This window comes from Nematostella vectensis, chromosome 9, assembly GCF_932526225.1.
Source record: "Nematostella vectensis chromosome 9, jaNemVect1.1, whole genome shotgun sequence".
Taxonomy (NCBI): Eukaryota; Metazoa; Cnidaria; class Anthozoa; order Actiniaria; family Edwardsiidae; genus Nematostella; species Nematostella vectensis.
This window is the reverse complement of record NC_064042.1, coordinates 8,879,522-8,896,066: the sequence shown is the minus strand read 5'-3', so window position 1 is coordinate 8,896,066 and position 16,545 is coordinate 8,879,522. Positions and strand designations below refer to the sequence as shown.

Here is a 16,545-nt window from a genome sequence, read left to right as displayed (position 1 = left end):
CGGTCTGGCAAGCTCACTTTCCAGTCCAAACCTCTACTATGGCACGCGTGTTCGCAGTCCTTTTCGCCTTCGCTGCGATGCTAGTCCCCTCTTCCACCAAGACTATCAAATACCGAGACTGTGGCTCGCAAGAGGGCGAAATCGTTGGCATGGATATCAGCCCTTGCGACAGCGAGCCGTGCGTTCTAAAACGCGGCACAAGCGTAGATGGCAGTCTGGCATTTATTCCTCACGAAGATTTGAAGCGTGCGAAGCTTTCTGCTCACGCAATAATCGATAAGCTCCCTCTACCTCTCCCTATTCCCTCAGACGCCTGTCAGGGATACGGTCTGTCTTGTCCAGTAGACAGCGGAGTCAAGTCGATGTTCAAGATTCATCAAGCTATCGAGTCCGAGTTTCCTGTCGGTAATTTGACCTTGAAGGCGGCAGTAACAGATTCGGACACGAGTCAAGTTGTGTTCTGCTTTGAGGTGGATCTAGAGATCGCTTGATTGGCTGTACAAGGTTGGTAAACATAGGAGGGGAGGTTATTATATCTAATCACAGGAGGTGAAGGGGAGTAGCACGAATCACGGAGACTGGCCACGTAAATGTCCAAATAACAAAGCGGGACTCGAACATGACAACTACGAGTCCAAACAACATTATGAAATCTTGAATATTATTTAGAGTAGATGTCAGTGACGTTTGACAAATTTTAAGATTTAAAATCACGATTTACGCAAGATTAATTCCTTATTTCAGGGAGGCATACGATTTTACGAATCGTGACCTCAATTTATCTATTTTCACGGATCAAAAATGGTCCCATCACTGATCGCAAAAAACCCTTTCTATTCGCCCCCTTGTAATCTGTTCCGTAACGGTCATGTGAGTTTATCCCGGGGTGGGTTGGGGCAAAAGGAATTGGTCTCTTGGTCTCTGCACGGATTATTAGTAGATACTAATTATCGAAGTCTCTAGCTGTTCCGTGGCGGAGTATTATTATTTATAACAAGATAACATTCGAAAAGAGTGGCGTTACATGCTCGCAGCTATGATCTGCCGGGGTGGGGAGGGGTTATGTGCGCAGATATAGACGTCATGTGAAAAGCATAAAACTTTCTGCCCCTGGGGTGTGCGGTAGGAGAGGGGTGGATCCAGGCGAATGGGGATGGTGTCTGCTTTGCCCCCTCCTTGCCCCTTGGTATGAGAGGGGTGGACCTTTAAATTTGAGGATGATGTCTGCTTTGCAATCCATTCAGACTCGTACCCAGTCGTTATTTGATGTTGCGTGGACATCCACAGGAATCCTGAAGCGAAGACGGAAAAAAATAACGACTGGCAGATTACAGATCCAAGTGGCGTACGAAATCGGCGAGCAAAAATGTTACGAATTTTTACAGACGAAGAAGGACCTATCCATACTGCATTTCTTGCCTGTAAAATCCCATGTGCACATGACAACTACAGAAATAGCCTAAATACTTTCCTGGAGTTTGAAATTCGGCGTAAGATCATGCGCGAATACTGACTTCCTCGCTCTAGAGCTTCTTCTAGGGAACATGAAGACAGTACAAGACAGTATGTGTTCGAATTATATCTCTGAAAGTGTATATTTTTGATAAATACAATCCAGTTCAAATGAGTTCAAATGAGTGCCAGAACATTCAGACCATCAAATTCATTTCATGAAATGATGTATCTAGCTCACCAGTGTCGTCCGCCGTCTTGGGTTTTACGAAACGAAAATATCGTCTAATTGAACTGGGAACAGCCGAAAATAAAACTAAATGGTTTACAACGTGTGTGTGTAGGTAGGCACTTGGACTTGTGCACAAAAAAGTAAAAAAACGGTAATAAAAACGCTGCTTGCAAGACATTTGAAAAACTTTCCTGAGTTCTGCCAGACGTCAAGTGAATTCCGACCCCGAAACCGCATCCTGACCGTCATGCACCGCGCGGCATTTGGGTACGAGACTGCAATCCATCCCTCTCCCCCCCCCCCCCCCCACCCACCTCCTTGTAGGGGTGGGGAAAGGGTGGGTCTTTTCGCACGGGGAGAATGTCTGCCTTGTCCCCCTCACCCCCCCCCCCACCCACCTCCTTGTAGGGGTGGGGAAAGGGTGGGTCTTTTCGCATGGGGAGAATGTCTGCCTTGCCCCCTCCCCCCCCCACCCTTCATTGCCCTTGAGATATGAGAAGGGTGGATCCAGGTGTGTGAGGATGTTTCTTACATTGTTCTTATCTTTTCTACTAGGAGGGGTGCTGCGTATGCTGCCAAGATTCGAGACCAGATAAGGATTGAGGACATTATGGTCGGCTATGCGTAATGATTTTCTGTCAAATGATATGTGGTGACAGTAGGAAAATCAAGATCTAGAATGGATAAATTTGTTATTCAATTCGAGATGAAACAATGACATTAGAGTGCTATGCCTTTTTAGTCACCCTGGATAAGTTCAGTGTAAGTAACGGTGGATAGCTCCACTTAAATAATTACCTGTTAAACGTGTTGAAGCATTAACTAAAAAAATATTGAAAAAATAGTGTGACTACATAAGTGAAAATTGACTACCTTATTTTTTTAGATTTTTTTAGATGTTCCCTAATATCGCAAACACGTTGATGATTACAAAAATGTTCTTGAAATGTTTACGTGTTTAGTTATTTTGTGGGATATTGTGTGCGTGTGTAATGTGAGAGGTGGGAGTGCAGGGTAACGTTATCATTAGTGAGTTTCGTCAACATGGTATCCAAGTCAGTTATCTATAATTCAACAGCTTTGATTAATAATGACTTTGCTTTCTCTGAGAGCCAAGAGAGCGTTCCAAAGAAAAATGACCGCAGAATAAATAGGGCGGGGTTAAAGGCGGAATTGAATTCATTCAAACTCCATAAACTTTTTTACGTAGCACGTTATTGCTCTCTCTTACTTATATGGGAAAAAATTAAAGTAAAAAGCGAATTATAGAATGATATGTGAAGGAACTTATTAGGCTGTAAAAGGAAAATGGAATCCATGCTTGTCTGGCGTGTTTAGAGGAAATGTGGCTACCGGGCGATAAAATTCATTCAGATGTTAACGGAAGAAAGGCCTTCGGGCACAGCAATTAATAGATGGTTATCAGCTCATCCGTTTTACTTAGGATCCACAATAGCCAAGGCAAATCATTTTATCCCGTATTCGTTTTTACCGAAATCCAATTTTCTTAATAATTTTCTTATATCCCGAAACCGAACGTCTCATAAAAACGTCTCGCAAAACTCGCAGCCATCTTGAGGACTTAGAGCTCTGAATCCTGTACACACAGGGGTACCGTACCTATCCCGTACCTATGATCATCTGCGGACGGACGAAGAGCGCAAAGCGACAATAGACTGACATAGATAGGAAAAGCTGGAAGATGATAAGGGGACAGGATGACTTAGACGTAAAAAGTAAATTACACGACGCTTTTTGTATTCTAATATGCCTATTTAAAAATGTAGCTGTGTCTCTTAGAAATATATAGTTATTTCTTAGAAATATAGTTACGTCTTTGAGAAATATAAGCGATGTCTCTTGGAAATATAGTGATGTCTCTTAGAAATATAGTTATGTCTCTTAGAAATATAGTTATGTCTTTTAGAAATATAGTTGTCTCTTAGAAATAAATCTATGTTTCTTAGAAATATATTTATGTCTTTTAGAAAGATTATTGATTTAAGTCTCGAACTCTGTGATTTGCTAGCTGGTAGCTCATCCAAATCAAGACTTTAAGGCTGGTCATATATGATCGCACTCCATCTCACATGATCGCAGGCAATTGTGTGCGTTTATATGAATTAAACTCACCATACGATCGTGTGCGATCGAGTGCGATCCTTTGCGGTCATATGGAAACCTTTAGTTGCGATCGTACAGTCAAAATAGGCACGACCATGTGTGACCAGTGAGCTTATATTAAAATCAGCCTTTAGGCTACTCCATTAACTGGATGATGGCAGAGATGGTACTTAAGAAGATGTCGATCAATTTCTCCTTTGTTATTTTTATAATTGAAAATACAACGGATTTTTTTAGCAAGGACATTTCAAAGTTACCATCCACGATTAAAGACGGATACTTTATTAATTATATTTGATTGAAAGATTCTCAGTTACACACTTCAATAAGCCGATGGAACTAGATTCTAATATGTGACTTGGCATCGAGCGGGAGCATAAAATGGCGGCGTGATTGGCCTTCTTTATTCATGTTTCTTTGCGACTTCTATCTAAATTATCAGAGACTTGGCACTTCATCGGGATTTTGGAATCCCTATTCGAACATGATCTACCGTTCACAAAAATGCGTTAAGTAATTTTAATGTAATTTTTAAAAATGTGCCTTTCTCATTTTCTCAATCCAAATACTTTCTTATTTAATATTTTTTTTTGTGCGTAAGGGTATAGTCTAAACTATTTTAGCATAATTTTGTTTGTGCGTAAGGGCTAGTCTAAACTACTTAAGCCCGCAAAGGACCACATGTTGATCACATTATTGCGTAGAAGATAGAAGCTATCATCCTATGGGGGAAGGGATGGGCTTGTAGAGAAAGATAGGTAGAGAAAGAAGATTATAGAAAAGTAAGGTGGACACAAATAGAAGCCAAAACAGCGCATTTACACTCCATGACTTTAATAACTTATGATAACAAACGACATTGATATCTACAATTAAACGTATATGACATTTTGTCAAATCATCTTGATATGAATTCTAAATATTCTTATCAAAAGTGTAAAACAGGCTGAGGGCTCAGCTGTCGTAAGGCGGGTATCTTTTCAGTTTTCATTGCCAAGTAGAGCACAGGCTAACGATAGCATGCCCTACCTTAGCTGTTAGTCGCCCTTGAAGATCCATGTATTAGGGCGACCCTTTGTATAACGCGCATTGTACAAATAATTAAAGAAATAGTTCATTCTGCTTTCCCTCTGAAATTGAGGTTCAGTTTGAGCTTCCTGTCACGTGACAACCACGTGACAGGAAGCTCGACCTTTAGAAAGCGAACATACCACGTGGGGGCTTTCTCTTATCGCGAATTTAATTCCTTGTGTACCCAGCTTAATAACTTCTTATGAGTTCCTAAGGTGCAATAATTGCAAAATTGGAAATATAACCAACCAATAAAGCCACAAATTGATATCACATTTCACTCGGAAACTGGCACGCGCCATGCCTGTTATTCCCACCCAAGCATAATGACCATTTCATTGACCAAAACGATCATTATACATAGCAATTCTTATGTCAGTTAGGACTTTCATTTTGCTAAGACTAATGACTTCGTTACAGGTGAACAGGGGATCAGGTTTCTTCTGTATTCCTATATAATTATGCATGATTTATAGGCATTGTTCTTTGCCTCGCGTTAGCAGAGGACAGAAAGTGATTGTGCTCCGTTTAAAGGTTTTCTTAGCAGGATTTAGCACAACATTCCGTGCGTCGAGTGAGACAGTCGTGAGATCGCTTAGCCAAGATGAACGCCTCTGTTAGTTTTACTCTCATTTCTCTTGTTTTCCTTACTATGCTTTTAGCACAAACTAGAAGTCATGTGATACAAGAAACAACTTTTAGTTCCAAGGTAAGAAAAATGTTTTATTGTACCATCCGACAACCAACAGTCAGACGGGTACAGGCGTTTATCTAAAGTTAAGCTATTTCAAGATAACGTTAGTCTACGATTATGCGTTTTCTATATATTTTGAATATCATAAGGCAATATAATGAAATTTGTAAAGTCATAGTGTATGTTCAAGGTCGCTTAAAGTGCCACTTCTTGATTGAGTTTTTATGAGTAGTCATTTACGCTAAAACGGATTTTTAATATCACATGTTAAAACTCAAATACTTTAATGATTTCATTTTCTTGATATTTTTGACGCGCGCTTAATAACGTAGATATAAGTCTTTACCAAATTTTAACCAAACGCGAGACAATCCAAAAGTCATTTATGTAGAATGAAATATGTCTACAAAACCGATAGCTGCTTTTTAGCTCCTTTTATGTATTTGCCAGTTAACTTTCAAGTAGATGTTACAGCCCAGCGAAAGCATGAAGGCCGCACAAGCCTTTCTCTTTCATCCTTTATTTATTACAAACTAATTTAAATGATTGAACTTTGGAATTACCTATTTGAAACGATCGAATGCGAAAGCCTCAAAAGCCCGTCAAAGCGATTAACATACATTAAAACGTATTTCTTATTTTCAGTTTTGTTTAGCCTATAGCTTTAAAAAGCCCTGTTAACAGCTTGAACTCGCAAAATTTGAATTTTATCCCCTCTTTTACTGGCCTGCTATAGGGTGTGCATTCCGTTTAGGCTGAAAACGCCCTGCCAATCTTTTTGTGTGAAACACTCGTTTCCTAGATTTTTTCTCTAATCTCCCACCAGAGAAAAGCATGGAAAAGTTTCGGTTTGAAATACCAAGACGAAAAGTTGAGAATAAACGGCTCTCATATTACCATACTTGTAGGTCTGCGTAGCTGGACTCTGAAGGCGAAAAATCGACACACCTTTGTCTCACAGGTGTCAGATGAAAGAAAAACTTTCTCTTAAAAGATAACATGCGTTAGCTTGCGCTATAGGAGGTAACACTCAATAGTTTGCCGTGGAGTGCGTGACTGCTGTTTTATTTGCTTTTCTATGAGTATTTTAGTGTTTTTGTTCATTCGTAGCATGTTATCTTTAGAACTTACAGAATACGTTTGACGTCCCGCATGGGTTGAATGTGTACCCTATGGCGAACACCAGATTGTGCGTTAAGTCACTTAGACCTTGCGTAGCCAGCCTTCCCGTGTTTTTGAGCGCAAAGAAACCCAGAAACCGACGAGAAGTTCGATGAGCGAGATTTTGACCGCGTGAAAAATGGGGCGAGCGCAGTCAAAATCTCGCTGATCGAACTTCTCATCGGTTTCTGGGTTTCTTTGCGCTCAAAACACACATGAACGCTTGCTACGCAGGCTACTTAGAACTTTATTCTTACTCCATAATCTAGGCATTTCTTTCCTTCTTTAGCCCTTCCTCTTATGACTTTCCTACAAACCCCACCTGCTTATTCCATTCCTCCATTTCCTCCGCCTCTTCCTTCGCCGCCCAGTTCGGGGAAAAGGCGGAGGAGGAGCGAGTCGCTTATCGCGCGTTGGACAATTAGCGCGAAGGAGACGCAAGAGGGGAAGATGGCAGAGAAGGAAAAAATGGAACGACACAATCTTTTCCCTTTCCTTCTCCGCTTCCCCGGCTTCAAGTTTATGTGATTTTCTAAAGTCTTCCGCTTTCTTATCAGTTTACTTTGCTAGTGAATAACAGGTGTACGTATCTCTTTTAGCCCTAACGCTTGACTCAATTTCTGGATAGAAAGAGGCATTCCCACGTGGTCTCCTAGAAATACTTCTGAGTCGACGAAAGTCTGGTACAGCGGTCAACACCTATTCTGATTACGTCACTGATGACGACATACTCAATGATGAAGGTATGTACCAGGGCTTTTAAGGGTCTTCCGATTACCTTGATCATCTTTTGCACAGACCCCCCCCCCCCCCACTTCCCCAAAAACACACACACACACACACACAAAGTTATGTGATAGACACTTTTATTTGTACACAGACGTTTACCGAATGTTACCGGAAGTGAAGTGCGGTGCGTACCCGCGGGTCGAGCGGGTCTATCCCGCGACAGCCTCCACATCGCTTCCTCGCCATCCCACTTTTGTCATGCTTCATCGGTGCGCCGGGAGCTGCGACCAAACCTACTACGACTGCCAACCCGTACAGTCCAGCAGTTTCTACATTCCCGTCGATGACGTCATAACAAATCAAGTAACGATGGTTTCCGTGACAAATCACACTAAATGCGCATGCTCATGCAAGATTCCTCAACCGCTGACCTGTGGCACGGACAAGCAATGGAACAGCGCGCACTGTCGCTGTGAATGCCGGGATCCGAAACCGTGCGACCGGCCGCTGGAGGTCTGGGACCCGAAAACCTGCTCTTGTTTGGTAGGATAGAGGAGACTTCAGACATGAGACTTCCAGCTTGTTGCACGGCCATGTGATTCTGTCTTTGTAGTGTTTTAGTACAACCTTAAGAGGTTGTTTTCTCATGTTAGATTATATTGTACGACATACGACAGTCGTGAACTCTATCTGTATCCGTCCGTTTTCACTTGACCATTTTGTGTGGTGCGTGTTATACTATTATTTTCTAAGCCTTCACCTCTATCGCCTATACTTTACAGACCTCGAAGTCTTGTACAGGTTAAACAATAAAGGCCTCTCGCGGGTAATTGTTTAAAAAAATCGTTCAAATTGAAACCCGCTTAGTATCCCCTTCAAAACGTGCGATCGATCTGATCTTTGGCGAACATAATCACCAATGCTTCTAGTTTGTTAATTCTAAAAAAAAATTGAATATTTATAATTGGCGAGGCGTGACGCACGTGCAAATGGGACCCTTACGGCCTTCGGCAAACCTCGGTAACGTCCTTGTTAGTCTACAAATCATAAAACTAAAGATATATGAACACTCTTAGTCTAGTAACACTTTAAATTATCAAATAATACAATTGAGAACTTTTTAGGTGAAAACTCAAAATGTCAGTTATTGAAATAAAAAAATAATAAACAGAATAATTTAATATATAGTATGTTATGCCATCTAAAATACCTCACTTTGCTTTTCTTTTTATTTGTGGAAGGAAAGATGGGAAATATAAACAAAACTTAACTATCGTACCCAATAAACAAGTTTATCATGTTAGAATATCCAATTTCCACTAACAAAATAATTTTTAAAACAGATATGTACTATTAAAATAGTATACTTTTTAATCTCTATAAATTTCCCTTAACTCTGTATATTTTACGGTCTTAAAATGAGCAGCTTTTAGCTTTTCGCCTAGGCTCTTCGCCTCTGAAAAAATTCTCCACATCACTTGTGCGTAGCCAGAAGGCCAGCCGAAAACATCTTTAAAGAAAGCAGAAATAAAACGCGGTGGCTTTCGACTTCCGGCTGCTCTCAATTAATTTGAAAGATTATGGAAGATTCCAAGCAGAAAATTGTGAATTAGTGTTTATAAGTGCACGTCACTTACAATACGATGAAATAATTTAATTAAACTACAAAAAAAAAAAAAAAAACGAAAAGAAATTATGTGGTTTAGAAGCGTTTTTGGTTTGAAGTAATTTCTGAACATATCGATTTTTTCATTACACTTTTAATACTTTAGCCACATGAGTCCATTATGAACATGTGCTAGTCCTTTTAGAGTTGTCTGCGAACGCTCCACGTGTTTACCACTCGTTTCCGCGAGATTTCTGACCTGAAGCCCAAAGCATGGATGTGCGTGAATCCCCTTCTTATTCTAGCTACCCTTTTAATCTTCGTACGTAATTAAGCACGATTTAAAGAGTCTTCTGTCGGCCGCCATTTTATCTTCCTAGCAAAGCACCGAGTGTGGAGAGCATCCATTTCCATCCATTCCATTTTGCATGTTTCTAAAGTTTGTTATAGAGACAAAGTGACTTTCTCTCACGTAATTTGAACTCACATCTCTGATTAACTCACATCTCTGATTAACGGTTCGCTGACTCTGGCCTGTACTGTCGAAGAGCAAAATGGTTTTGTTTAAATTCGTCTATTGGGCATTTTTAACTACCAGGACAGGTGAATAGGAAGCAGAAAGATGTCTGAACAAATAAATATTTAAAGTCATTTTAAGGTTCAAGAATTTCACACAATCCATTTAGTTAGTTTTTCCCCCACTTTTATCCAACACAGAGACAACAAAACAGACAGCACAAGAATTATCATTTAATTATAGTACATGATTAAATAATCAGGAAATTCACACTTCAAAGTAAAGCCATAATTCCCGTGTGACAAAAAGTGGTCAACGTTTCTATTCTTGAGTATGATCCGGGCTCATTATGATTTAATCTGCCTTAGATATATACTGCACCTGTTGCACAATGCTATTTATATTTGAATTTACAATGTTCTCTGCTTGATAAATACTCACTTTCTTTAGAATTAGTTTGATAAAGCTTAGCATCTCAAATCGTCGTTCTTCGTCGCCTGGTGTATGTTGTCTGTACCCACTTTGTGATGGAATCATTTCGGTTAGTTTTTAATATGTTAGTTCTAGTTCTAGCGAGCTCGTCGGCAACCCAGAGAGGAGTTTCTATATTTAATGAAGACTTACAAGAGTTTAAAGGAGCCGAGACAAAAATGGTAAGAATTTTATTTTTCCTATTCAAGAGGAGGACTATGTTATGAAGCTGTCGAATAAAAGTGAAGCAAAGTCTATTAATTTCTAAAACAGAAACTTCTCAAAAGAATTGAATAGCATGGTAGTATCTACACTTAGACAGACTATGTGGAGAGATAGGCGTCCTTCAGTAGATTTCATTTTTGTCCTACTATTTCATGAGATCTTATTTGGAGCCATGTTGACTTTAATAACAACGGACTGCAAAATGTACCTCCATATTGAATTCACACTTTGTCTCTTTCGTATTCCTTCGTACGAACTTCGTTAATAGATTTAAATAATTAAGTAATTTAAACGCATAATTCTTAATATAATAAGTTACTCTTTTGTAAACGCTATTCTAATATGATGATATAAGCAAATGCAAAAAAATAACGGCTAAGCAGTAGTTTTCTTAGTTTCTTTCCTGCTTGCAGAGACCTACGCCAGCAAAAAATACAAAGAAAAGGAAGCAGGGAATCCTAGTTTTTGAGTAACTCCTAAATAATTATTCTAAACCAAAATAAAAAAGTGTTTTATGCTTTTTCTGTAATATGCTATTTTAAAAGCGTGCCTGACTTAATTTTAATTGATACATAATTTTAGAAATGTAATAACCATAAAAGTTAAAGAGAGAATAACGCTGGCTTCTGTTTAACAACTTACATTTTATAGAAAGCTTGATGCTAAAAGAGCATAATTCTTAGTTCCCTACATGTCAAGTAGTAGTATACTATATTCATCAGCTAATTCATGTTTTAACAGATGGTCAGATCTGATACCGGTAGTAGAACGCTACTTGATGACAAACGAGCGATAGGAGTTCACGAAATAGGTAGGTCACAGACCATAGATCATTCGCAATCAATGCAGAAATGGGAGTGGATTAATTGTTTAATGGGTTTAAAAAATAGGGAGATTATACACCTTAGGTCATTACCTATCAAGGCAGAAATGGTAGGGTACTTAATTATCTAGAGGTGTGCAGTCATAGGTATCATATAAAAAGTACAGTATTTTGAGATACTTTGATAAGAATTGACCCACTTTTTGGCCGCCTAGGGGGGTGGGGGTGGGGGGCTAGCGCACCTTGCGAAGGAGAGGGGATTTCAAGGATTCCACGAAAAATGTATTTGGGGTATCTACTATAGATCATTGGTCATTGAATGGTTTCAGTAAAACTATAAAAAATGAAAATAGGAAACTGAAAAAAATTCTGATCTCTTTGCGGTCGGTAGTCTTTCAATTCAAAACTTGTTCGTTGGAGTTCGAGATGTACGAGCTCGAGTAAGTGGGAAATCTGTATATATTAAACTGTATATTTTCGTATACAAATAAGATTCTACAATAATACGAGCTGTCTTCCATCATTTCCACAGGCAAGAGACTCAACGCGGTAGATCTTCCCGACATGTATTGCGCACCCTACCCTAAGGTGGTACCAGTCCCCCAGCGGCACTTTTCTCAGTACGTCTTCCCAATGAACGTTCAACTCCACCGCTGCGCCGGCACGCCTCAATGCTCCATCGGCGGCTCACACATTTGTGCATTGAAACGGAGAGAGACAATCCTTCTAAAAGTCACCGAAGCTAACACGGGGAGTTTCAATTACGTCACTATGCATAACCACACTGCGTGCCACTGCGCATGCACCAAAAAACCTAGCGACTGCAATCAGTTCCAGCGGTTTGATGAAATCGCATGCGCCTGCGTTTGCAAAAGGAAATGGAAGTGTTCGGCGGGAAAGACGTGGAATCCAAAGCTCTGTTACTGCGAATGCGAAACACCTTGCCTGAAGGATCAGTCACGTGACCCGGTCACGTGTGCATGCATCAGAAGTTGGTGACACAGGAGGCCGGTTCAACACCGATTAAAATTTCTCTTTTAGAAAAAAAAAATACTTCTCTCACAGATTGTTGTGGTACATGCATTTAGATACACACATTTCAACTGTTTCTTTGGTTTTATATTAATTGAATAATCGAAACAATAATGATAAATTATAAAAATGCAATACATAGTACAAAAAGGCAACAAAACATGACTATTAGTAATAATTGTTGTATTTTGTTCTTTCGGGTAGGTTAACACAAAGAACTCGATATCTCAAGGGTCTAACTTTAAATGAGAATAATATAGAAAAATTCGTCTTTTTTCTTATTTGTTCACTCTTGTTCATATGAAAATAAAAAGGGGACCACCAAATAGGTTTAATTCTTTTTATCGACAGTGTTATTAGGTTATCTGGAGACCTTGCTGTGCGCGCAGATCAACTCCTGTATTTACAAGATAATTGCCGCGGTTCAACGTATAGCTAGGGGTAAGCGCAGCGAAAATAATATGCAAAATCTTTCTAGTCACTCACCGCACCCCTCTAGCTCACCCAGCAAATCAAGGAGGGTAGGTCGCGTAAAGGGAGGTCGCGGGATGAAACAAGGCAATGCACTCAAAAGCTTGATTACTTTTTGGTTGGCCCGACGTCTTTTTTAGGGTTTTCCTGGGAGAGCGATGCGAACCGGGAAGTCGTAGACTCCGGGCGAAAACTAGTAGTCCCACTCCCCTCCCTCTTCGTGTAGAAGTCCGCTCAAGGCCTAACAGGATTGGATAGATCACCTCATTGTTCTATTGTATTCTGGTTTTTGGTCTGTGGTTTCTCAATCCAATGTGGTAAAATCTTTTGATAGCTTCTACATGCCCCCCCCCCCCCCCAATCCAGGTCTAGTTGGGGCTCCTGTGGTAGGTGGCCTCGCAAGGCATACTGGGACAATCCCAAGATGGCGATCTTCAGTGTGTACATATTGAACAGAGCCGGTGGACTAATCTACCATTTCGACCACTACACACCGAAAAGCGAGGTGGAAAAGACATACAGCTACCCTCTAGAAATAACACTACGCGGAGATGATAAACTAGAGGTGATATTTGGCGCGAGAGACAACGTAAAAGGTTCTGTATTTGTCTTGAATTTTATTTTTCAACTCCACGATCTGTCATTATCAGGATTTCGTTAAGTATTAAGGAATGTTCATTTATTATCCTTAGGGGGGAGGGGCTCAAGAAATTTCAAAGGTCTAAAGGGGTGCGTGGATTTTAAAAGAGGGGGCACTGATTCCTTTGGGTGTTGTCTCTACTATATAATTTGACAAAGTGTCAAATCAGACTTCTTGGTTCAACTTGTTTTTGTATGGGGGCAGTTATTGGGCATGCACAATCCAGGAGTCCAGGGGATAATAAATGAACTTTCCCTTACGGATAACAATCATGATTCAATTAAGTATCTAGAAAATGATATAGTAGCTCTCTGTTGTGAATGAAAGAAATTGATTTAAGAATTTGGTATAGCAAGATGACCACATTTCAAAATTTCACCAGCTTACATTTTATTTTATTTTATTTTATTCTATTTCTTACAAGGGTATTTTTTTATAAAGCTATTGCATTCAATGCAAATCTTAATGGTTTTATTTAAGTTGATTACCCTGTTATCATTGGTTATTAGTATATGTATATGGAAAATATTTGTTCGAGGAGTTTTAATTCTTATGTATCATATTAAATATGCCTGAAATACTAAAATGTATTCTGATGGGCAAGATTTTCATGTGCCATAACAAACAGCCAGAAATTAGATGAGTTAGCCTGCTAGCCGGCTCTCATTTCTTTGCACCCTCGGCCCAGCGCACCTCAGCCTTCGCGCGTGCACAGGGTTGCCAATATTCAAAAATAAAACATTTCCGAATAACCCACCATGAGAGCTGGCTAGCAGGCCATAGATGAGTTTGTGGACATCAATTGGTGACTGGAATTTTCTAGCTGCCATTGGCCCCTAGTGAAAAAGAGTCAATGTCTGCCCTTGGCTGATTATTTATTTGACCATTGGTCTACCCCCCCCCCCCCCACTATTAAAATCACCAGATGTCTTTGCATTATTCACAAGCCTTATATGTTATGAAGCACTGATTAAATTAAATGTCTATTTTAGTTGGTCACTCCCTACTAGCAATAAACGGCGAGAATGTTGTGGGTCGAAAACTTCCTGATGGTACGGATGTCATGGAATTCCTCGCTAATAAGGAGAACTATCCAATATCACTCAAGTTTGGACGAGCCAAGCTGAAGACTAATGAGCGTATCATGCTTGCTAGCATGTTCCATCCGTAAGTCGCATGCAAAACGCTGTCAAACCTGTCGCACCGAATGAGAACTCTAAGGATTACAGTAAGACTCCTTTTGGACGGTGGTAGATAATCAAGTTCTGCACTTGTTGTGGACTCTCCGACAGTACTAAACAAAGTTGTATCACTTTTATTTAATTCCTTTGACACCAAAAAATGCTTCCAAGAATATCCCAACTTTCACAAACCTTTGGAACCACTCTTTTGTACTTAAATTTGCCTAGTTCTACAGAACTGAAGATATTTTTCTCTCAAACAGTTTTCTTGCCTGATATCTTAAACAAATGTTTTCTGTGTAATTGGAGACTCCATTTTTAAGAAGGTCAAAAGACTTCAATGGACTAATCCCTTGAATTGAGGTTTGAATATAGGTGACTGTTAAACTGTTAATCTGTTAAACTGTTAATCCCTCGAATAGTGATCTCATTAGTTGTGATATAAAGTACAATGTCCAGTGCGGATAAATGATCCTTAATTTCTTAAGAAGAATATTGCCCTGTTTTTATCAGGTTATTTGCCATAGCAGCAAAGCTTTCCCCAGAGCAGAGGTCATCTGGTATTGAGGTGCTCGAGGCAGACTCTTTCAAACTACACTGCTTTCAATCAATGACAGGTGAGGAGAGAGGGAAATAACAAAAATACACAGTAATAGCTCTTTGTAATGTACAGTACACAGTATGTCCCATGTCCTAAACTTATCATCAGAGTTTTTTTATATTCAATTTCAGGTCTTAAATTTATCGTCCTTACTGATCCAAGACAAGTGGGCATGGATGGCCTCTTGAAGAAAATCTATGAACTGTATGGAGATTTTGCCCTGAAAAACCCATTTTACTCCTTAGACATGCCTATTAGGTAAGTAACAGTGCCATGCCAACCAAGCCTTCTTATAACTGCCATCTAATATCAAGGGGTGGGGAGTCCACACGTTTCCAGACGGGGATCCGAGGGGTTTTGGCCCCACATGCTCTTGCGATGCAATGAGTTTGACTGCTTCGCTGGTAGTCAAGAAGCAGTTCATTTTATGTGTGTACTAGAGCTAAGGAAGACGGTGATCTGTGAATTCCTCTTGACTACCTTTTTCTCTAGACACACCCCTGGAGTCCTTCTTAGCCGAAGATTTTATTGGGCTGGGCTTACCCTGATAGTTATTGCAAACTGTATGCTTCTGGGTACTTACAGCACTAACAGTTTCCGGTGTGAAAGATGAAGATAGTTACTTAAGGGGTGCTCATGTAAGGGTGTGGTGGGTGTATGCCATTTCTTTAAGATACTACGACCCTGGTAAAATAGTGATAAAAAAGGACACCTGTCTATAAATTTTGGATGCATGGGTATGTGTGAATAGACAAGATTAGACAAGGTACCAGTCAAATGCAAGATGTTGTAAAATTGGGAATGTGTTGAAGGAACATTTTGTCTTATGTGAGGCAACAATGATTTGTCAACAGACTGTCTTACTTGAGAAAATTGATGTCCGACATGATTAAATGTTCCTTTTTTTTCAGGTGTGAATTATTTGATTTAAATTTACAAAAAGCTCTAGATCAAGCGGCAGAGAAGTCTGGGTTATATTCAAGTAATCCTTCATTGAGCTGAATAAAGAGACTTAATGCAGACATATTAACTGTCACATATCAAAGGGGAAACCCAATTATTGCTAATTGTAGTATGGTCCTACCATTATCTGGGAGTATCGTAAAAATATGTAAATACAGGACAAAATATATAACCAGAGCTCAATTTTACCATTTTTGCTAGCTTGCCAAGATTAACTAAAAATGAGAAATTTAGAAGAGTTTAGTATTGTTTTTTTTTCTTCAAAATGTTTTGGCACTATATGTTGGTGGAAGCAGGGGTGGCCTAGTGTGTTAGCGTGTCTGCCTCTCACCGCTGTGGCCCAGGTTCGAATCCTGGCTCAAACTGGGGATTTTTCCGGGTCCCTGCCTTGAATCGAATTTGTCACAAGTGAGTTGAAGTTATTCTCCCGTGTTTCCAGTCTTCTCGGATAAGGACACTAAACCGGAGGTCCCGTCTCTTCAAGCTGCACTACACTAACCTGAACCGAAGGGACGTAAAAGAACCACTGGGGACGCAATAAACCCTCTGGCA

At 39.9% G+C, this 16,545-nt stretch overlaps 3 protein-coding genes across 3 annotated transcripts; all 3 read left to right on the top strand.

Annotated features, from left to right (window-relative positions):
* Positions 1 to 38: 38 nt before the first annotated feature.
* Positions 39 to 491, top strand: LOC5515375 (NPC intracellular cholesterol transporter 2). Its single transcript, XM_032385127.2, has one exon. It carries the CDS (start codon positions 39 to 41, stop codon positions 489 to 491), a length of 453 nt encoding a protein of 150 aa, XP_032241018.2.
* LOC5515382 (balbiani ring protein 3) lies at positions 228 to 12,463 on the top strand. Its single transcript, XM_032385144.2, has 6 exons — positions 228 to 504; positions 2,240 to 5,588; positions 7,363 to 7,477; positions 7,615 to 8,006; positions 11,024 to 11,093; positions 11,638 to 12,463. The coding sequence occupies exons 2-6, from the start codon at positions 5,484 to 5,486 to the stop codon at positions 12,102 to 12,104; spliced, it is 1,149 nt and encodes a 382-aa protein (XP_032241035.2). The 5' UTR covers positions 228 to 504; positions 2,240 to 5,483; the 3' UTR covers positions 12,105 to 12,463.
* A 561-nt stretch (positions 12,464 to 13,024) lies between these two features.
* On the top strand, positions 13,025 to 16,307 carry LOC5515368 (trafficking protein particle complex subunit 4). Its single transcript, XM_001635454.3, has 5 exons — positions 13,025 to 13,204; positions 14,241 to 14,415; positions 14,943 to 15,046; positions 15,162 to 15,288; positions 15,942 to 16,307. Exons 1-5 carry the CDS (start codon positions 13,033 to 13,035, stop codon positions 16,030 to 16,032), a joined length of 669 nt encoding a protein of 222 aa, XP_001635504.1. The 5' UTR covers positions 13,025 to 13,032; the 3' UTR covers positions 16,033 to 16,307.
* Positions 16,308 to 16,545: the final 238 nt, after the last annotated feature.